Source organism: Epinephelus fuscoguttatus, linkage group LG5 (assembly GCF_011397635.1).
Source record: "Epinephelus fuscoguttatus linkage group LG5, E.fuscoguttatus.final_Chr_v1".
NCBI classification, from domain to species: Eukaryota; Metazoa; Chordata; class Actinopteri; order Perciformes; family Serranidae; genus Epinephelus; species Epinephelus fuscoguttatus.
The window spans coordinates 21,508,284-21,532,119 of NC_064756.1; the positions used below are offsets into that span (position 1 = coordinate 21,508,284).

Sequence of the window (23,836 nt, forward strand, 5' to 3'; positions counted from 1 at the left end):
CTCAAAGATCTAAAACATTTTCTATCCACACTAAAGACCATTTCCTCACAAATGTTGTTCACAAATCTGTCTAAATCTGTGTTAGTGAGCACTTCTCCTTTGCCGAGATAATCCATCCCACCTCACAGGTGTGGTATATCAAGATGCTGATTAGACAGCATGAATATTGCACAGGTGTGCCTTAGGCTGGCTACAATAAAAGGTCACTCTGAAATGTGCAGTTTTGCTTTATTGGGGGGGTCAGAAAACCAGTCAGTATCTGGTGACCGCCATTTGCCTCACGCAGTGCAACGATCTCCTTAGAGTTGATCAGGTTGTTGATTGTGGCCTGTGGAATGTTGGTCCACTCCTCTTCAATGGCTGTGCGAAGTTGCTGGATATTGGCAGGAACTGGAACATGCTGTCGTATACGCCGATCCAGAACATCCCAAACATGCTCAATGGGTGACATGTCCAGTGAGTATGCTGGCCATGCAAGAACTGGGATGTTTTCAGCTTCCAGGTATTGTGTACAGATCCTTGCAACATGGGGCCGTGCATTATCATGCTGCAACATGAGGTGATGGTCGTGGATGAATGGCACAACAATGGGCCTCAGGATCTCGACGATATCTCTGTGCATTCAAAATGCCATCAATAAAATGCACCTGTGTTTGTTGTCCATAACATACTGCCCATACCATAACCCCACCGCCACCATGGGCCACTTGATCCACAGCGTTGACATCAGCAAACCGCCCCCCCACACGACGCCTCACATGCTGTCTGCCATCTGCCCTGAACAGTGAAAACTGGGATTCATCCATGAAGAGAACACCTCTCCAACGTACGCCATCAAATGTGAGCATTTGCCCACTCAAGTTGGTTACGACAACGAACTGCAGTCAGGTCGAGACCCCGATGAGGATGACGAGCATGCAGATGAGCTTCCCTGAGACGGTTTCTGACAGTTTGTGCAGAAATTCTTTGGTTATGCAAACCGATTGTTGCAGCAGCTGTCCGGGTGGCTGGTCTCAGACGATCTTGGAGGTGAACATGCTGGATGTGGAGGTCCTGGGCTGGTGTGGTTACACGTGGTCTGTGGTTGTGAGGCCGGTTGGATGTACTGCCAAACTGTCTGAAACGCCTTTGGAGATGGCTTATGGTAGAGAAATGAACATTCAATTCACAGGCAACAGCTCTGGTGGACATTCCTGCAATGAGCACGCTCCCTCAAAACTTGCGACATCTGTGGCATTGTGCGGTGTGATAAAACTGCACATTTCAGAGTGGCCTTTTATTGTGGCCAGCCTAAGGCACACCTGTGCAATATTCATGCTGTCTAATCAGCATCTTGATATGCCACACCTGTGAGGTGGGATGGATTATTGCGGCAAAGGAGAAGTGCTCACTAACACAGATTTAGACAGATTTGTGAACAATATTTGTGAGGAAATGGTCTTTTGTGTGTATAGAAAATGTTTAAGATCTTTGAGTTCAGCTCATGAAAAATGAGAGCAAAAACAAAAGTGGTGCGTTTATATTTTTGTTCAGTGTATAAAAAGTGTGTCTTCCTCTTATGTAGGATACATATCTGTGCCCAGGGACCCACTGTCTGATAATAAGACACAAAAAGTTAGTTACAATGTGTGCAGTGCAAAGAAAGACTTTATTGAAACAATTCATGTAAAACTCAACTCTTAAATGGTACACCACCTAATTGCTTCATTTTTTCCTTATAGCAACTTTTTACAACATATTCAAAACTCTTTCATAGAAAAAATACCTTTACAAACTTAATCTACAATTACATAGCAAAGATATCAGTGGAAATGTTAAGGCACTTGATCACCAGTAAAGGCCACCAATAGAAATATTTCACTCATTTGGTTCTTTAGTTAGCAGGACATAGCAACACACAAAACACAAAAGGATCTTTTGATATGGCAGTAATGATGGAAATGAAGATGGAGATAAGACAAGCCAAAATCATACTTTGACCTCTAGCTCTAAAGAACAGACAGACACAATGAGATTTGGTCCCACAAGTTCAAGAAGTGATCCTTGAATTATGTATGAAATATTATAAGGGATCTGAGTTGCATAAATTATAGACATTTAACTGCTGACATGGACAGACAAAAGTGAAACCCAATAACCAGTATTTTGGCATTGGGATACAACAGGAAACACTTAACTGACACATAGTTTAACCAGAAGATGGCAGTATAGAATATTAAAAAGGCCATACTGTAGTCATAGTGAACACTAACATGGAAAAACACCACAGTGAAAAGTCTGTTTCTAGAAACTGAAACATTACACCCTTCTTTTGACAGTATTTCCTTTGACTTTGGTTTATTTGACACTTTTGAACAGACTGATAATGTGAGTGGTGGGCATGAGATGTCCCCCATGGATATACTTATCAATGAGGCAAAGCAGAGCTACAACTGTCCTATGAAAGAAGATTATAAACCTGTTTATCCACACTGTCTGTACAACCATGAAAACTTGGCAACAAAGTGGTGTCACACATGGATGAGTCGAGAAACGACACCCAAAATCCAAGAGGTTAAACATTTCTGAAACTTGTTTGAGTACTTACTGTTACTGAGGACCTATGGTTGAGACTTTAAGAGTTTAATGCAAAAAGATACAAAAATAGTCCTCAATAATTTCGCTTTGCAACCAAAATAAATAAAGCCAGCATTGAAGAAGCATTTCCTTTGTCAGCCAACTTACATTGTTATTAACAAGCTGGCTACAAACTGTTTTTCACAGAACTTTGTAAGACAGATAATTCCACCATCCAAATTTTCCTTCACCAGGATGGAGGATTATGTTTGTCCAATATGAATCCTTTGATCAGAGTGGGACTCTGTTGTTCCTCTGCTGGTGTTAAATTGACCAGAAATGCCCTGTCCAGCTTTGTGCATACAGTAGCTTGTTTGGGAGGTTATTGTTGTTGGCGTCTGTCATCTGCTCTAATAATTTCTCCAAAAAAGGCACAAAAGTGACAGCTTCCTGGCAAAGTCGCATTATAGCTGACAACGATATGTCATTTTCCCAGAAAAGGCTTAAAGTTAGTGGGTCCTCTTAGAACGACGTGCTGCATCTCTCCGTCCTCAAAGGTTTTGGTCTCATTTGGAACCTGAAATAATTTCTGTGTCAGCTCAAACATCTGGATCTCACCACTCCCCCACCTGAGACAGTTTCACTTAGCAACACGTAAACTGAGGTCCACTGTGTTCACTCTGAATAGCATGGGTGGGGAAGCATTAGCTTAATGTATTTATTTCTTAACCATCCAGAACAAAATGCTAGGTCTCCTCGTCCCATAGGCACAGCTGTTTTTGAGGAACATAGTAAGTAAAATGGTAGCCCTTGCTGCAGCTCTTTATGCCACACTTGTAGGTCGAGCCTTTGCCCGTGGTGTCCCGGCTGCGGCAGTACTTCAGCAGACATGGGTACCACTCCAGACGCAGGCTGTATGTGCAGAGACAGGGCTGCCACAAGTCTTTAGTAGAGTGACAGGCCTGAAAGCTGGGTGCCTCTGTTGTTTGGGGCAGGACCTCGAATATGGAGCCATCCACTCCTATAACACAGACAGCAGAGGGGCATTATTACCAGAGCTTGTGGTTTTAAAAACAAAAGCAAGCTATTACAGAGTTGTGTGAATCATTCTCTTTCTGATTTCACTCAATTAAACACTGAAGAGGGCAAACAAAGTGGCTAAAAAGAGGGGAGATGGTGCAGTAAAAGGGGAGCTTTGTTATGCAAAGAAGATGCTACAGTGATTCCCTCCACTGATAATGGTGCGCAGTGCTTGGTGAACCATGACCATCAACATTGTATCCTCTGTAACAGTGCTGTCAGTGCACAATAATGCTGTCATATGGATTCTCCTCAGCCTAGATAATTTGGATGTCACTGCTATTAAGATACTGGATCCTACTTCAGGAATAAAATAGTTAATGGAAATGTTGTCAGTCTCGGAAAGTGAACGTTTCTCTGACTGTTTAGAGATTCAAAGATTTTATTTTCAAGGTGAAAGTGGAAGATTAACCAGGAATGTCAAGAGACAAAGAGGAAGGTAAACAAAGATAGCACGAACAGTAATAGAGTGTTATCACCAAAGAGCCAGAGATAGTACTTGGAGTAATATCACTAAAATGGAGTGGAAAGACGTGTTCGGGTGATAGAAAAAGGAAAGATAGTGTCCCAGAGATAAAGAGTGTCAGTGCAGAGATACAGTGTACAGAGACGAACAGGAGGGATTAGAGTGACGAGAAAGAGATAGGAGAAGAGAGAGAAATTTTGCCCTCACAGAACTTGTTGCTCGTATTGAAGGCGGAAATGTTGTACCGTTATTCTGTCTCGCTATTCTGTATAAAAGAGGGGGAGGGGACAGAGTTGTCTTGCCTTTAGGCCCCCCGTGAAAGCAGTAACAGCTCCCGATCAATGTCTGTGTAAAAGAGACTGCTGACAGAATGGGGCAGGTGTGACATTTTTGTGTTATGTGTGCGACCCACCACCCAGAGATTTAAAAAGCAGCAGGAGCAGTTAGCAGTTAGCAGCTAACTCAAAGAAGTGGAAGAACGGCAGCTGAAAGTGTCAGCAGACTGGGGAGAAAATGAGGTCTGGATGCTCCCTAAGCTCTGAGCAGAGGGCGAGATCAGCCCCAATATAACAGAGGGGTAAATGATTGTTATGCCAAGTTATTGTTAAGAAAGCACTGCCCGACATGTATGTACTATGTCGTACAAGAGGTTGATGTTGTGTTACACGCCTCTTTTGCTTGGGGATTGCCAGCAAGGTCCCTAAATCACACTGGGGCTGCATTATGCAAGAGTTGTTCGGTTCTGCACAAAAAAGCAAAGTCAGCATAATAAAGAGTCTTCGTTGGGGCCCTTTTGCAAGATCTTTGTGTAAAAAAAAGGCTGATAATAAACAAAGACAAGACAATCACTGACCTTTGTCTAGCCAGTGTTTGACATCGGACTCCCTGGTGTAGATGGCCTCCCTGGCCTCGCTGCACATGTTGTGGATGTGTGAGCTGAGCTGAGAGGCTTGACTTAGGTTGACGGCCACACTCATTGTCAGCTGCTCCAGCCCTCTCCGCTCCTCTGCCAAGCGAATGGCCTGAGGGTTTTTCTGAACAGACAGCACAAATGATCAGTGTTCACACCCTCAAATGCTCCGGACATCATACTGTAAATATTTAAGTTTTCAAGAGCTGACAATGTTGATGATGCAGCACATAAATTCTGCCTGACGCCTTGACGTCATACCTGTCTGAGACGGGCCATGGACTCGCTGGGGATGATCTCATTGCGGCTGAGGCGAGAGATGAAACACAAGGCCTGGTACTGGTTCTGCCCTCTTTCCAGCTCGCCCAGGATCAGCGCTCGGAATATCTTCACATCCTGTAAGACATAATGGATGAGAGATGACTGGCTGAACGGATAAACAGACGATTCCCAGAAGACATTGAAGTGGTGCATGAAGCGGGGTTATAATAACTTACTGTTTATATGTGCAGGCTCATACAGATTACAACAAATATTCGTTTCATTCCGGTACTTAATGTAGCACTTTTCCAGACACTCCAAGTAATTCAATATGTGGAGTTCAAAGATGTTCAAACAACTGTCTGCTAAAAGTAAAGAGGAGTTTATGTTCTCTACGCCCATAGAGCCTCATCTGACAGTTTGTTGATACTTTTTATTGTCTGTCGGCCTAAGCTACATTGCTCCAGTCAGGCTCTGGTTATTTGTACTGTCAAATTAAGGCTTTGGGCCTCCAAACTTATCAGAGTTGCCCACATGCCGTAAAAGTCTGAAACATTGTACCACGCTGTTTTATGTGGAACTGTAGAAGTAGGAAAATAGTGATAGTGTAGAATTCACAAAATAAATAAAAAAACTTGTTGCTTTTGGCAAGTGTGTGAGAGATCTGGCGCCAAACCCAAGGCCATAAAGAGTTCTGTGAGAGGGCATGCAAAGCATCATGGGAAGCTCCAACAGTGGGGAGAGCAGAGCAGTAGACCTGTCCTCCTATTCATCAGACACCCCCCTCTTCTTGCTGGCTTCAGCTTCAAGACAGACACACACAGTCCCAAACACCCCTCCTCCGCTTTTCACACACTCGTCTGAAGCAAACAGGCTGCAAAGGAGTAGCAGTTTGACGGCTTTCACTCCCTAAGCAGGAGGGACTCTGGGATAGATAAACAGCCCAGAGATAACCCTATTGAGTTCGCCTTAAGCTCTCCGGTTCCACGACCTGTATGCAGAAGTGTACACACTGGCGAGAAAGCAACACAACCTGCCTTAGAAGTGTTTACGCTCCGTAGTTCTTTATAGACTACTTTGCATGATCACGGGTTCGTCATTCTAATGAGTGCTTTTGTCTGTGAAAAGAGTTTCTGGCAGGCGCACAATATAAGCATGGGTATTACACAAGACAATCATGCGATACTATTTGACCTTTGGAAAGCAAATTACTGAGCAAATATTGATTCACAGGCTTTATGTGATATTAACCTCAGATTTTCCCTCATGTGTCTCCATGAGCTGCTCAGTGAATTAGAACATAGACTCAAAGGACTGTAGGAACACAGAAAGCTGAAATTAAATACTTCAAATGTTGCCATACTGTGATAATGAGCCAGCGCTCTATATTATTTCATTTTATTTATTTTTTTTACAGAAAGAACAAAGTCTGAATGATTAAAGAGATTGTCAAGGCTCTTCTGAGGCATGAATATATCATAGTGAAAGAGTGAGATGTAAGGAAGAGGGAGTACAATGCCGACAGAGAGACGGCCAAGAGTGCCATTTCCCCCTAAGTGTAGGGAGACGCAGAGGCCACGACTTCAAGACCTCCCATATTGCAGACACATGGCGCTATGCTGGGACGCTGTGTGTATGCGTGTGTGTGTGTCGGCAGAGAGGGAGAAAGAGAGAGAGAGAGACGGGGGGAAGGCATTCGTGTCAGCCACACAGATTTGCCCCAGGGCTCTCTGGGTAATTACAGAGAGGCTGTGTAGCTCCACCAACTCTGCTTCTTTGGATCTGGTAAAGGGTAGATGCTGAGATCTCTCCTCCTCTTGTGTCATTATGTGTCCAGATTAATGATTGTCTACTTCTGCTGCCCTGCATTTGAATTTACGGCCAAAAATGGGTGAGGGGACAGCAACAGGGCTTCATGTGGCAATCACTTTGTCCATGCACATTTTTGCCTTCTTGCAGAGAGTTAGATGAGAAAAACAAAACTGCTCTCATGTCTGTATGATAAATATCAAGCTGAAGTTAGCAGTTGATGAGCTTAGTTTTCCACAAAGTCTGAAAATTGGGATAACCAGCTGGCCCAGCTCTGTCCGAAAGTAACAAAATTCACCTACCAGAACGTCATTAACTGAGAAAACATATCTTGTTTAATAATTCGGGCAGACACACTAAAATATTTTTGTCTCCGGCCAAATGTTCAAGCTGTCGTGCATAACTTCTGTCTCCCCCCTCTGGTGGTGATTGTAATTACACATACACTATCGGCTCGTGCTTATGATGTACGCCTGCAGGTGAGCTTGCTGCATCTCCCCCCGCCCTTAGGAGTGCTTTCTTAAGGCTTCTCATGCAAATATTTTGACTTTAATCCTTAGCCGAGTCCTTAGCAGCAGCCTGGATTTGATACTGACCCAGGGCTCTTTCCTGCGTATCGTCCCCTGCCTCTCTCTCTCTCTCTCTCTCCCATCTTTCCTGTTCATGTTCAGCTATATGATCTCATTTTAAAAAAGGCTAAATAAATAAATATATAAAGCCTCTAAATGCAGAGTTTCTTTTCTATCTGGAGCATCCACTCAAGAAACTTTCCTTGGATACTTCTTAGGATTTTCCACCATAGCTTCCATCATACTCCGAGCTACTGCTCTATCGTTATGGCCTCTTCCTCCTTCCTGTCCCCTTTAGCTCTGGCTGTTTGACTTAAAACCCATCACTTCCAGTGCAAAAAGTCACCACAGTCACCTGAGACCCCAATTATGGTATACTGTGAAATAGACAGAGCTTCTCCAGGCGGCAAAAGGCTTAATCAGCACTGTGTGAACTTGTTTGGCTTGAATGTAACATTCATTTATATACAGAAGTCTTGCACTCCAACTTTTAAAAGAAATGATGTGTAATTGTGGCCTTTAAATCATAATAACAAACCAATGTTGATGTCTTTATGGTTTAGGTGCTGCTGAGATAATAATCAGCGTGGCTTCTAAAAGCGAAAAGAGTAATAACAATGACATCATCTCCACATCTCCATCCAGACAGAAGCTGCTGGATTCAACGCTTTGTTTGGACAAGACTCACCCCACTCCTGCCTGCCTGGAACCAGCACTGGCACATGCACGTTCACTGACTCATTCGTGCGGACGCACTCAGAGTGTGATAAAAGAAAATGCGGTAAAAGAGTGTAATGCACTGTGGTGTGATTAAAGGAGGTTTTACACCTGTTATGTTATGATGACAAGCAGTATTCAAACAGCAGGAGAGAGTGAGTACTGAACCGACTGATCAAACAACAGATACGTCTTTTAAATCCTGCCAAGTGGGTTGATGGTGTTTTTTCTAAGTCAGGGAATTATGCAAACTGCAGATGAGGGAAGATACTGGTACCGTTTGACTTTGACAATAGATCAGACAAATATGATTGAGGCAGGTGTCAAGCTCCTGTGGGATATCAGTAGTGGTTAATATGTGGTTTCCTGGTTTGGCAAAACCTGTTTCACCTGTACTACGAGTGCAGATAAAGATTTAGTCAACTGCTGCTCAAAAATCCCAGATAAGGATCCAGTTGGTAAAGTTAAAGCTGGTGACACATCTGAAAAGGAAATTCAGCTTTAGGACATATAGTCAAGAGGGCCTGCTAGAGCTTGAAAATGAAGAGTAAGTGAATTCATAACTGCTCCTTAAAGAAGTAAAGCCTATATCAGGAAAATGAGTCACTCCCCAAAAGTACATTTCCACAGACCTACATAAAAATTAAAGGTTTACAGACCAACATTTAGAGAAAATCACCAGGTCTGGACATTAAGAATTAAAAGAGTGACATTTCCCCATCTTGAAAAAAGCGGGTAATACCATAATCAAAGGACCGTGTAGCCTTGAGTTTTTCCTCAACCAGCGCAGTGTAAATGTCAGCACAGCTATAAATAATCCACACAAGTACAGATTCCTAAGCATTGCTCCTTGACACCCGGGACTTAGTCCATTTGCAGACAAACCAGCTACCACTGGCCAACAGCCAAACACAAGTCTGTATTCATGCAGCCTGACTAGTGGGTCATACTAAGACCTGTTAAACAGGAGAAAGGTGGGGGGCTGTTTCATTGGTGGTTACCTTTGGTGGGCCAGGTTATTTAAGAGGTGCACAAAAGCCTATTCAGACACTCAAAGGGTGCCATTTACAGTGAACATTCTCCCTCACTGTAGATGTAACCCGGCAGGCCAAATGCGTTCTCCTCATAGAGGGTATACCTGGTTTCCTGGCTGTGAAATGGAAGCTTTGTGAAGCCCTGCGCTGAAAGAATAATAAGGTTATTTTCTGTAAAGGTTATTTTGCTAAGAGCACTTTTAATGTCCTAGTTAAATTTTCCCACCAACTCCGACCTCAAACAAAAGATAGCTGCTCTATGCATCAACAGTAGTGAAAGCTGTAGTAATATACAGTTTATTAGCACCTCTGTCTTATTTGTGTCTCGTTTAAACAGACACACACATAGTCAGGTCCAACTTCTATGCACAATATACAGTATAATGCCTTGTTATGAACTGATATTGCTAACAAAGGCTAATTTGGCAAGACTTGGTATTGTTCACGTCTCGGTTTACAACTTCTTGTACTGGAATGTGGCCAACCCAGGTGTGACGTAATTCCCAGGCCCGACCTCCGACTTCCGAGGTAAATGGAACGCAGCATAACTGTGCCAACTCACACTTGCACGCATGGGTGGACATTCAAACACACACAAATGCATGCACACACAGACCCACAAACACAAACAGTGTGCCAGTAGCTATCCCCTGTGCAGGAGGTCCTTCCTGTTTTCCAATCCCCTCTAAGACCCTGTCTGTTGATAAGGCTGATGGCTGGCCGAGGAGGACTGTTGGTCAGCCACGCTCTGATGGGTCATTTGGGATCACTGTGGGTCTGTGTGGGTATTTGAGTTGGTCTTTTTTTTTTTTCAAGCAAGCTGTTGAAATGGGAACCAAAAAGTTCCTGGGGAATTAAAAAAAATAACCAACAACTGCATTTTCATTTTCTGTTTTTTTTTTTGTAGGTCTTCTCCAAGTCAACAGCTACTGAGCTGGCAACCTAACAAAAATCCCCAATGCTAATATAAATGCTCACTGTTTTGGCATCACACAAGCTTTCCAGTTTATCCCTTTGGCCTTTATTTGCAGAGACATAAGTGATGAAATGTGGTGTTTACTTTTAGGACCATAACCTACCTAAATGACTCCGACTCACTCTTAAAAACAACATATGGATTTACCCTGTTTGGTGATGGGGAGGATATTTGCCTTGGCACATGGGGGAAGCCCAGTGGAAAAGCACAGGTGTAGGCAGGGATTAAAGATCATGATGGGAGACAGAGGAAGAGGGGGTGAGACAGACTCACACAGACAAAAGGAGCGGGAGAAAAGCCGCTGCGCTAAGAAATGCTTGAGTTGAAGCTAATTACATAGGCTCCAAAGGCAGGAATGTGGAGTCACATTTGGGGCTGGTCACACCTGGCTGTCCAAAGAGCGAACCAATTAGTTAAGAGTGGCAGTGAATGGACAATAAAAACACTGGAGGCCACGGAAAGAAAAGCGTTCCTCTTAGCTATTCTCCTGACCACAGTGGAAGGTAACTTCTTTGTCAACAGTTGGAGTGTTATTATTTTACGCGTTACACGTGAACTCAGAAACACAGCCACAAAACTCCACCAAACAGCCTCTACTTGCAACTTTAAGCCTTCAAACCTGTGTAAAATACTCACAGGCCACAATGAGGGAGCCTGTCATTGACACAGAATCTGGCTACAATTATCCAGACACCCAAACTGTTTATGGAGACTTTGCATTCAGGAAATGAGAGGGACACAAACAGTGAGTGCTAACAGGGAAGGAAATGAGGCAGATAGATAAGGCATAAACAATAGAGGTGGCTTAGGGCCCCATTCAGCTTCTAACCGATGGCCCACAGCCTTCATATCCTGTTTCAGGGGACACACAAACAGCTATTTAATCAGAAGGCATTTAAACATAATGGTGTAATTAAACTATATATCATTACACTAGATATTCGGATGAATAATTATGATGAATAATCCTTTTCATAGCTGTTTATCCAAATATCCTTAAACAACATACATTTACTAACAGTCATTACAAAAAGGTTTGAATGTTATCAGTGTGTTTGACCTGAAATTGGAACATGCGACTTAAAATAAAGTTACGTTTGCAGGAAAACCAAGCACTCTGATGCTGGTTTCTTCAGATTGTTAAAAATATATTTTCATCCCTTTGCTTTCTAGACTCTTTTTCAGAGCACTGACAATAGACACTGTGTTTTACGGCTGGAAAAGTAACACAAGAGCAGTTTATTTGACAAGAAAAAGGATGATGTAATCCCGTTCCAGGTGTAGACCCTCATAACTTCAGCACCAGAACTGACTGAACTGTCAAAGGGGCTGCACAGTGAAGTCAAACACAATAAATTAGTTTGAAGCAAGCTGGGCAAGCCAAAAAGATGCAGCCATGAATTTGACAAAAGGACATTTCAGGACACAACAGCAACAGACGGTTTGGCAGAGTAAACCCTATGTTGGCTCTTTTGCTGCCAACTGCAATCTTAAAACCTCTAAGTTAGTTCAAAATGATCACAGCTATGCACAGTGGAAGCCACAACTACTGTCTTCTTGTCCATCAAAGGCTGTTGCCAAATCACTCCTCAGCCCACTGTCCCCAATCAGTGGAAAGAATTTAAAAAAGGTGGATGATAGCTGTCCCTCCCTGCTGTGTCTGCCCTCCCTGCATGACTGTGGGAATGGGAAGCTTTTTCTTTATCAGCGGCATTACAGACGAACATCTGGCCTGCTGGCGGGAGGAGGATAAAGGATAAAGACATCAACAGGGGCCGCGGGGCCACGAGAGGCCAAAGGGGGCCCATGTGGGGGCCTTGCAGGGCCACAACAAGGCCAAAGAAGAAGCTATTTCCTGGGATTCAGAGTCAGCAGTGAACAAAGGGTGGCTAGGGGGAAGATTAAGCATATGGGTTCATCTTTGAAAAGGTCCAGTGCCTGCACAAATTGCAATTAAAGAGACAGAACAACCCACATCTGAAATCATTTCCTTCATGTGATCAATTTCATGTCAAACAGAGATCACTTTATACAAGTAGGAGCGGCACAGTAACTGTGAATCACACATCTTGTTTTGCAATGCAGCAACTTATCTGTGGAGTTTCGCTCTCCCACACGGAAACAAGCCACAGTATGGAAAGGAAAACTAAGTAGGAGTAGAGGTCTTCTAAGGTGCTGTGCAACGTAAACAAGGGCTCCAATATCTGAGCATCTATTGGGGTTAAGGAGAATAGACTCAAGTCTATTTTCAGTTGTGTTTCATTTTCACTCTGTCTGGGGACAATTCCTCACATGGATGATTTCACGCAGCATTGGGTGACTCGCAGATGACTCACTGTAACCTTTCCCAACCTTTCACAACGGAGGAGAGGAAAAGTCTATAATGCCCCTGTAATGTGTCTTCAACTGTGTCTGTAAAAGAACAACAACATTTCCCAGAACAGGTGACACTTACCTGTAACAAAAAAAAAAAAAAAAAAGACAAGTTTGTGCAAGTGACAAAGTGGGATGGTGTTTCAGGGTTGAGTAAGAGGCAAGGTGTGGCGAATGTGGTGACTGCACTGCACCAACATGCCACTGATGCACAGTACTTGCCATCAGGGAAAAACAACTGGCAGTTGCTTCATTTGGCAAACATTGGCATTTCCCACAAATAAAAAAGAACAAAATGGATTGCCAGAAAGCCTCCCACACAGGAGAGGGTTTGCCTAATAGCTAATAAAGATCACAGCCCAAATCCATTTGAACACATTTAATGGGTGATCCATGGGTGTATGAGAATGCCAAAATGGATCATAGAAACTGTGCTATATACCCCAAAGGGAGGGCACAAAGAAAGGCCGACCAACCTGCCTCCCCCACCCCTAACTCTCATCTTGTGTTTGACAGAGCACATAAGGGTGTGTGAAGAATCTCCAATTCATTCTTACAGCAAGCTCACTGTTGGGCGTATCCATAAAGCCTCTGTGCTTTGAAGACAATCAGAATATACACTAGAGTGAACCGAGCTGAGGGTAAATCAGATCCCGGCTGAAACACGATCCTGTTTATGAGGCCGAAATGAAATGAGAATCAATAACATGGCCGACGCACTCATTCTCACCACGGTGCCATTGTTTACAAAATCCAGAGCCATTAACATGATAGTGTGAGACAGTGAGTGTCGAGTGGCCTCCAACATCTGTTGCTCCTGTGACCCATCGACATGGCAAAGGGTCACTCTCATGCCATGTCTGCACTGATGTGGGTACATTTAAAACTTTTCCAGCACAGAAAAATACTTCCCAAAGTGGGTTACTCTGAAAATGGTTTGATGTTGTATTATGGATAGCAATAATGAAGCTTTTGGAAAACTTTAGGCTTCACTTCAGTTGGCCTAAGTGGCTTACGCGTCCCCAAAAGACATTGTTTAAGCACTTTCCCACTATTTTTGTGAGGACAGCGGACTGTGAGAATGTGATCTCAAAACACTAGTGTGGGTGGAAAGCTTTTCAAATTTAAACAGCCTTTTCAAATTATTCTGCATCACCGTAGCCAAATGTTTACTGGTATATTTGTCTTTAAATACATCAAAACACATCGAAAAATGTTAAAGCTCTCGCACATGATTTCTCAAAGAGCCAAGGTGCATGTAACAAAAGATGCACGAGGATGTGCACCATTGCATCCCAGAAATTAAACCTTCCTCTTGTGCTAACTCAGCTGAGAGCCCTGTGAAGTCACTCACATTCCTGCATTGATCAAACCCACTAGTTAGACATGAAAGCACGACACACAGAGAACAAACTGATTAGCTCCTCTGACAGAGTTTTTTTACATCTGGAAAGAGCCAGAACAGCCTCTCAAATATGTGAGACATTTCCCTTGAATTAAACTCCAAGACATGGTTTATGTTCAGCTCAAGGTCTTAGACTGTTAGACCATAAATTGTTGCAGTGGTTGCCGGAGGAAAAAAAAAACTGATCTGCACTGAATTGGCAAATGACTTAAGAGGGACTGTCTATTCAAGGCTACAACAACACATCTGATTTGTCTTGTGTTAAAAAAAAACTGTACATTTAAATTGAGCGTGTGCTGAGCTGCAAACAGATTGCTGCAATTTGACATAATTGAGAGTGCATTCGGCTGTAAATACTTCACCGTGATACCAGATTGAAATGATGTAGTGTGAGATTACAAACAAGTCCCTCAAGATTGTAGCAAGTTAAGCAACCTACACAGAGGATGATCGACTCCTCCTCATGAGACCTTAGTGCACCATAGTGCAGCTCTTCAGGGGTTTGAACTCAATAGACGATGTTATCGACACAGTGAGATTTATTCGACTTGACGCAGGGGTGTCACGAGCGAGCTAAACCACATCATCTTTTCCATATGTCGACATGCCTTCAGAACAAACGTAACCCTCCTGAAATCACAGCGCCGCTGATTCTCACAGTGATTCACTGCTTGGATAAGGTTGACTAAACTTCCTTCTCACATCCAGCAGACCACTCCGCCGGCGTCTAATGGCTATAGCATTTACCATCACATCTCTGCCACGTATTCACAAAGCAGACAAGAGCAAGACGGCTGCTGTCTGATGATTATTTATAGAGTTTTTTTAATGATCCCAGTCATAGCAAACATCATGACACAGACCTCAATTCTGGATGAATAAAAAAAAAGTTTACAAGGGAAATGCTTGTTTACTCAGCAGAAAAAACTCTTCCAGGCAGTACTTTATCCTGCACAGCACCTATCCACCTTTGGCTGTGTATTTCATTATAAATCTCCCGTGTCTAACATCCCTGTTAAAACACTCTTCTTCCCACATGCGTTCATTTGGACTGTATATTCATGGCAGCTGGACGTGACAGCTCTTCCAACTTTCCATAAATCTTGGAGATACTGCACAAGAGCTGAATGAAAACCACATGCAGGAGAAACTGAGGAGAGAGCAGGAAGAAGTGAGCAAGAGACAGAGCGGGGGGACAGGGGGAGAAAGAGACAGAGAGAAAGGGGGGGCAGAGAGGCCAACCTACAACTGGAACAGATAAATCAAGCGGCGGAGAAGTAAAATGATCTAAGAAGTCGTGTTGACTTTATTCAAATAAACAAAACCACATGTGCATACGTATGCCCGTGTGCAGGGACGTGTGCACGCATGAGGGGACACAGCAGCAGGGCACCAAGCACAAGGCTCTCTGCTCACAGATCAGTGTATGTCTCTTTATATTGGTGTGTCACCAATGATTGGGGGTGACGGCCTCTTCTCTTTCAACTCTAAATTAGCTGTTTTGGTTAGTGAACCAGACGTGCAGATCAAAAAGGTCAGACATGCCCACTTAATCCTGGTAAATCTCCCCCTTCACATCTCGCCAGCCTGTCAGCTTCTGTGTGACAGCAACCATCACAGACACATGCCTTTGCTCTGTGCGCCTCTGTGAGCCCCCCCACCACCACCACCACCCTCCTCCTCCCTTATGCACAGCAGTTGTAGTTTTCCTTCCAGGACTGACATTTATGTGTCTCCGAATGGTCATTGTCAAAAGTGAAACAAGTGTCATCTTTCCAAAAAATCGTGAGTGCAGTGCTGCTCGGGGAGGGACACTTGATCTGCTCCTCTACTTTTAGAAGAATGCTAAATATGGCCGCTGATGATCAGCTCTTGGGCCAGACCCGTCAGCAGCCGGGGTTTTAAGGCCACTGGGGCGTGTGGACGTCCACATCTAAGGAGCAGCAGCTGTCTTGACCTCCGTGAAACTCAAGCTGCGACGGAAAAAGATGAATGAAACTACTACCAAGTGCTACTTTAGTATATGTGTGAGTTACAATATCTACTGGGGGGGGGGGGGGGTTAGGCTTTTGGGATGTTTTCCTTTGAGCTTCACACTGCATTTTTGGCTTTTACTTTAACCATTTAGCTTGATGGAGGAGGCCACTGGGGTTAGGATACAGATTTGGAGCTGACCTCTTGAGATGATCAAGGAAGGAGATGATGAAAGGTGTGGTGAAAATGGTTATTTACCCCCAGCTATCACACTGTTTTGGGGCTTTTGTTACCCGTAGGGACATGACTTGGATTTGTTAGGGCTTTATGGTCACGTGAAACTTACACACACCCTCAGATTTGGGAGCGTCAACCAGGTGAAATTGTTATGTGACTGAACTTAAATCAGTGGCTCCCAAAGAAGCCCAGAAGTCCCAAAAACAAGGAGTAAGTCTTTTTGGATTCTATCAAGAATGGCATTTAACATTAAATTAACTGTATTTGACTACAATTTGCTATTAGATTAATTAATACAATATGTAATGTATTTATCACCACTGGAGACCCCACAACGCACACATGGGCCCCAACCTTCATTTTGGAGACCAAGAATTGCAATTGTACAAAGTTCTGGTTCAGGCTAAATCTGCATCTAAACTGACATCTTCCACATTTCATCAGTCTAAATTTACATCTCACACACCTCACCAGGGTGTCTGAATGAGGGGAGGAAATCGTTCCCCGAAGGCACCACAGCGTTTAGTCTGAGTGGTAAACAAGACCACCTCTCACCTGTTTGAAGTCCGCCACAAAAGTGATGAGTGTCCCATCTCCCTGCTTGAATTCGAGTGATATCGAGTCTCTTTCAGTGTCCGCCTCCAAGACCTCCTCGGTCACCAGTCCGTCAGCGAGCCGGACTCGGACCCGCAGCTCTGACCCGAGTCCCACAGCGACCACCAGCACCAGGGCGCACAGACGGGTCAGTATCCGAACTGAAGCCGCAGAGAAGCAACTCGCAAACATCCCCAAAGACGCAAAACTGAACCGGACAGAGGAAAAAACCGAGGCGAAATCAAAAGATCTGCGTTCATATCCCTTAACTATTCCCCTGGGTGTTTTCTTAAAGTCTTTTCCTTCATAGTCAAAGTGGAGTTTAAAGGTCGCGCTTCCATATGCTCCCCCGTGTGCCAGCACTTTCCACAATCTCCCACACGGTCATGGAAATCAGACGACAATCTTCTCCCCCCCTTTGACTGAAATCTCTGCTTTTCACTTGTGGGAGCTGAGTTCACTCCCCATTGAAAGTCTCTCGCTCCGGCGTTGTTGTTAAGATCATGCGCATTTCAGTTCCCCTCTGCGCTACAGCCAATAATACTCCGATGATCGCACGTTGCTTCTCATTCTGCTTTGTGTTGATATCCCCGTCTGCTTTTTTCTGCCTTCTGCAATTCATGCAGTCCCGTCACTTCCTATCCGTCGGTATCCCACTGCTCGCCTGGCCTCCAAAACTTTGTGTTGTGAGTGAGTGTGAGCGCTGAGTGAGAGCAGGGATGGTAGTAAACTCTTAAAGCCATACCACCCTCTGAAAACTCTGCCCATCCCCCTAAAGGCCTCATGTGATCCTCCTGCACTCCAGCAAGCAGGCTCAACTAATAACACCCCCCGACCATTATAACAAAGGTGTTGTTGGGATTTGTAAATCACAGCTCTGCAGATGTTGCTGCTGTCATGTAGGGATAAATAAAAGACTGCTGCTGCTGGTGGGGATCAAAAAGCAAATAATAACTAGTAGCTGGAAAACATTAATATTGTCTGTTTTTATCTTATAATAGATGCTGTCTAAAGTTTACAACCCTGTTATTGATATTTATTATTTCCAGTCCTACTTTTTAATGGCTTAACTCCCATGTATTAGTTATGGGTCTGTTCTGACTGAGTTTACTTAGGTCTAATGTTTTATCTCTACACTGTCCACATGGTGTTTGTGGCTGCAACTTTCATGTTGGCTCAGGCGTTGTGCCTCCACCTGGAATTATATGGTGCATAAATACAGCTTGCTTGTTTGATGTTTTTGATATCAAGATAAAGAGGCTATTCATTCATTCATTTTCCGTAACCGCTTATCTTGTTGGGGGTCGCTGGAGCCTATCCCAGCCGACACTGGGCAAGAGGCATGTTACACCCTGTACAGCCTGTACACATAGAGACAGACAACCTTTCACACTTCACACATTCACAGCTATGGCCAATTTAGAGTCACCAATTAACTTGCATGTCTTTGGACTGTGGGAGGAAGCCGGAGTACTTGGAGGAAAACCCATGCTGACACAGGGAGAACAGGCGTGCTTGGCACGGAGGGGCTCCTCCACCCCGGGATTCGAACCCCCCAACCCAGGTTCGATCTGGCAACCCCCTTGCTGTGAGACGACAATGCTAACCACTGCCTAAATGGGGTATAATAAATACAAACAGTTCATGTCATAAATTTGTTTGACTATGTCATCACCTGTTTACATGGACAGTTTAATTCCACTTTTAATTGGAATGAAAGGCCATTCCGATTAAAAGTGGTCATGTAAACGGAAACGGTCATTCCGATTAAAAATTAAATCCGATTAAAAGGGGTGGTTTATTCCGTTTGTCATTCCGAATGAAAGAATTTTGTGTGCATGTATACACTCGTTCCTCCTTAAGTTCATTCCGGTCTTTCTGCGCATGCTCGTTTCCTTGCCCTTCTGGCGCGATGACGTATATAGCGCGCATAGCAACGGGCTGCATAGCAACGGGCTGAGATAGAGCAGTCGGACTTGTTGCACTCACCGGTTTCCATTCGCCACAGCACGGTCTTCTACCTCCCTTCTCCTCCTCAACAGATGAAGCATTAGCAGAACAAGGTTGTTGTCGTACTGCTGCTTCAAGAATATAAGCAAAACACACCCGAAAAAGGCACTAAGAACGGCGTTTTCAAGCATCTTGTTATCCGGAGCGAGGACTACAGTATTTTCTTCCGGTAAACGTAAACACGTAACATCCGCCCCGCCCCCTATCTAATCAGAAACCTTCCCTGCCCCAAACCTTGTGCAGACCTGAATAAAGGCGATTAAACTCACCTCCCGTGTAAACCCTCGTTCGGAATGAATATTTCCCATGTAAACTACCTGGAAAGACTTTAATTCCGAATGATTTCATTCAGATTTATTTCATTCCAAATGAGAAGCCATCATGTAACCGTAGCCAGTGATTAGCCTAAATTCTAATATTTTGCGAGGGCGTGGGTTTGGTTTCAACAATGGCTCCCCAACACACATAGAACAGAGGCTCCAGGGTCCTTCCCTGGAAAATGTTGAGAATCTAACTAAATCTGCATTAATTTCTGCCTCTTCTGAATCGATTTATGGTGGACATGTCTTTACTTTTGTCGTTCATTTCAATAGTAGCCACCTCATCCTCTTTGTCTATGTTGCTGGTCTGGGATAGGTTGACTTTTTCTGTGCACAGCTCTCCTTGGGCAGAGAACTTGACTCCATCCTTGGCGCAGGAGATAATGATGGCATCATCGATCTGGGATTTTGTGAGGGCGTAAGTTTCGTTTTGAAATGAACCCCCCGTACATACGTGAAACAGGCAGTTCAGGGTCCCGCCCCGGAAAATTATGAGAATCTAACACTTGGAGAATTTTTATGCGTCAACTTCTGCCTCCTCTGAAACGATTTATGATGGAAATGTCTTTAATTTCTGCAACTTTAATGGTTTTACTTGGTGTCGTGGCGACAAATGCATAGGTTCTGAATTTTGATGGGGATGTGCCCCCTGCATCCCACCTGAAATCTACACCTATGCAATCTTGTGATACATCATTGCAGCTTATTTGCATCACAGATGTGTGAAGTTGAGGCTATTACTGTGCAAATCAGTGCCACAGTTAACTGCCTATACAGGCTAATAAAGAAAACAAGACGTCAGTTCAAAAATCTGTAACTTCAATGGGCCGATAACCAGTTTTAAGATCAATGTTTAGTATGCAAATGAGGTAGGTACAGTTTCCCTTGAGAGCTCACTGTTTTGTTTTTCACTTGTTTGTCTAATCTCTCTGACACCTTCTTTATTTATGCATTTGGTTGTGATACCCTCTGAAATAAATCTGTCAGGTAATTATCACCTTTGATGACAACATATGGATAATTCACGGCTTCCAGCTAAACAAAAAGTACAGTCACTCCTTTATTCTCCTGACATGTTATTTCATTTTATGATGTCCTCAAGGGAAAGCTTGACAAACCTGAGGTAAGAGCTGGCAAACGGAGAGAAGCTGCCTATCTGACAGGAGATCTCAGAGCCACATCAAATGGTAGATAAGCAGTATGTGTGTGTTGCGAAAAGGTAGGATGACATCTTTGCAAGAAACCACCTGAACAGTTGTGTTATCTCTGTCGGCTGAGGCGCTGCATTCTGGGTGGGCCGAGCCCCGGGCTGCGGTGACCCCAAATGTGGTAGGACTTGAGTGCTGCAGAGACCAAGAGGTGGTCTCTCCAGTGAAGGGGAAAGCAAACAGAGAGGCTATAAAGCAGAGCAAACATTGTTAGTTGGGCCTGGTAAACCAAACGGGGCCCTGGACCCTGATAGACTGGAGGTCAGGCAAACACACCCCATTGTGACGGAGTTTAGTCTCAGGCTACATCTTAGTTAGAGCATTTAAACGGCTGCAGAATAAAAGTTCGGGGCCGAGAATAGGTGATGGGATGCATGTCATCATCAATCACTCCCAGTTCCTCCCTTCATTCTTTCAATCACGAGCAACAATTTTATAGCGTGATTCAAAATCACGTGCTTGCTTGCTGCACTTGCTTCACCCTGCGTATCAGTGCTGTGTCCTCACACACAGGAGTCCAAAGTGCAGTAGCTCTGCCAGGCTGTTTGCATGCTGTGACACACGCAGATAGCATGGACAGACACAAGCTACAGTGTACAGAGGGTGTATGATTAACCAGCAATTGTGCTGTCCCGGGGTTATTACCGATACAATGAGCAGTGCATGGTTAACCACGTCAGTGCCTTACCTCACTGGACTTCTATTAACAGCGGGACAGAGAGGGGAAAATCTTACAAGCACCCCAAAGATCATATTTATATGACATCTATCATTAGTGATAATAGAAAGGAACTGAAATGCCATCATAGTCCTTTCACTCTTGATTTCCTTCCGAACTGCCTTCATCCAGTTTTGCAATGGTCTGGCATACTCTCTGCAGCTGAAATGAGAGGAAATGAGAAGCTGCTTGCACTCCTTAAGGCAAAACCTGCGAAATAGGCACTGCAGTCTTGTCTGGTCAGTCTGCTCTTATGTGTTTATTATGACAACACAGCTGCAGAAGTGTCCATATCTGAGCACATTTATTCCTTGCCCGTTGTTAAAAACTCATGCATTGATTCCAAAAAAGCGAGGCAGATAACTTTAATGTCTGTTTTACATAAATATCCCTTTAGATTCTCTTAAAGAGGACAGTGATTGTGGCTCTGTTACTTTAGGCTACTGTAAAAATCACATATGAGTCAAAACACAGTTAAGAGCCCCATCAGATTATGTCATACGCAAAGAATATGCCATGTAGAAATGGAATGCAGCATCCAATTAAAAATCTGATCTAAAACAGCATTGTTAGGTCTATTTTGTTGTTCAAACCACTGGGTGACATGGTTATATAATAATCCTTAACTTCTGCTAACACACACACACTTGCACTCCCACTTTTACTGTTAGAAATGTTAAGTATTTCCACCCTTTGATGAGGGACAATTGTGCTTAGCCACTAATACTGCATTCCAGTCATGTGTGTGTTTATGTGTGTGCACGTGCGTGGACTTGCACAAGGTTAGCTTCAAACTGTTGCGTTTGACAGGGGATTTGTGCCACCCAGACAGAGCTTTTTACCAAAACAGCAATTTTTTGCCAGTGAACTGAACAAAAAAAAAAGTCTCCTCTGCATCTCATCAGGTTTGTCATATTGTAAAGAAATGCAGCAGCACGGATTAACAGCATATTCCCAAACTGGAACACTTTGCTTTCATAGTAGGGATTGAAAACTCCAGATAGAGGAAGACAATATTTGCATTGTGGGTTGATCGCCATCACATGCAGCTGAGCAGTAATACCCCTAATACTCCCTGAAAAGGCGTAATATTTTCCTCCATAATAGTTTGCTTGAAGAAAGTATTCGGAGGTAATCAGAAAGCCTCCAAAACCAACACGCTGATGATGTTTCACCTCTGCAGAGCTGCACAACGAGGACAGCCAGTGGGGGAGAGCCAAGCTCTGTGGTCGATATAGTTGATCTCACCTCCAGACAGATGCCAGAAGTGTTTGTGTGTGTATATGTGTGTGTGTGCTCTTTGAGAATGTGTACAGTATTTACATAAGGATTGCAGGAGCAGAAATCAAGCTGCTTTCCAGTCCTCTGATGATATTTTCATATCTTTGCTCCCCTTCTTTTCTTCCCTCTAACTGCTTTGCCTACAGTGTGCTGGGGCAGCAGCCAGTTGCTCTGTGAGCTCCCTGCTGTAGGCTGACTGTGGAGATATCCCCTTACACATGTGGGGCTCTGGGGCCACAGTAACTCTTCTGGAGCACAGGCTCGCATGGAGGAAAAGAGAGTAGGGGAGAGAAGAGCTGGATGATGGTGGGGAGGTTAGATAGAAACGAGAGGCAAGGAGAGTAAAGTTTCATATTTGTAGCACATTTTCACTTAATGTGTTGCACATTAAGTTAAGAAAAACAGAAAGGGATTAAGTCCTGTTGCATATAATTGTAACAGAGCAGAAAAAGGAAATTACTGCTTTATAGGAAATGAGGGGCTGGCAGTGGTGGAATGAAAAGTACTGTACTTAAAGGTGCTCTATACAATATTCAGAGCATTAATATATCAGCAAACCACTTTGCTCTGTAAAGACATAGTGGATTACTAGCGTCCTGAGCAGAGAGTAAAGTCACGCTACCTCTGTTTGTGTTGTAATCTAAGCTTCTCTGTTCTTTGCTGTGGTAGAGCTCTGGCCTTGTATGCATCTAAGTCCTGTGTGTGTCTCGCACTGGCTAGCTATTCGCTGCCATTCTGCAATACCACAGTTACCTCTGATATCCTGATGGCATTGTTGCAGAAGTGTATAGCACCCACCCTTGGGTTTCTTTCTGGATAGCACCTTCCTGCACTGTTGCCGTTGATAGCACTGTTCCCACTGTTAGCACCATTAGCTGCTAGCCACCAGTTTAGCAAAGTGCTTGTTTATTCTTGTTCAATGGCTGCAACATCTTCACTTGTGCTGTTTAACACTAAATATCTTCTTTTGTCTCATCCAGACGTTGTGAATATTGTTTGTCGTTTGCTCGTTGCATCTGTCCTTTTTCTTTGTAGTTTTCGGCTCTTGAGTGACGGCTCCCCAGGTGCAAGTTCACGCCATGTTTGTCCAAGACGAAACCAGCTTATTTAATACCTGTATATTTCAGACCTGTTGTCTGAAATTGCGTGTTTTGGGGGAGATTTTGGAGAGCAGTTCACAGTGTCGCTCGCATCAGCTCAACTGGAATAATAAAGTGCTTGTACTTTATTTGAGTATTTTTATATACTTAAAGGTCCAGTGTGTAGGATTTTGCGGCATCTGCTACACAAAAAACACGAATGGCCCTATCTAAAGCCAGCGTTTCGTTTGTCTGTTCT

At 43.8% G+C, this 23,836-nt stretch overlaps 1 protein-coding gene across 1 annotated transcript; it reads right to left on the reverse strand.

Annotated features, from left to right (window-relative positions):
- Window positions 1–1,629: 1,629 nt before the first annotated feature.
- Window positions 1,630–17,685, reverse strand: oafa (OAF homolog a (Drosophila)). The gene is made up of 4 exons (XM_049577065.1): window positions 16,923–17,685; window positions 5,274–5,408; window positions 4,956–5,136; window positions 1,630–3,577 (listed from the first exon to the last, which is right to left on the reverse strand). Exons 1-4 carry the CDS (start codon window positions 17,151–17,153, stop codon window positions 3,303–3,305), a joined length of 822 nt encoding a protein of 273 aa, XP_049433022.1. The 5' UTR covers window positions 17,154–17,685; the 3' UTR covers window positions 1,630–3,302.
- Window positions 17,686–23,836: the final 6,151 nt, after the last annotated feature.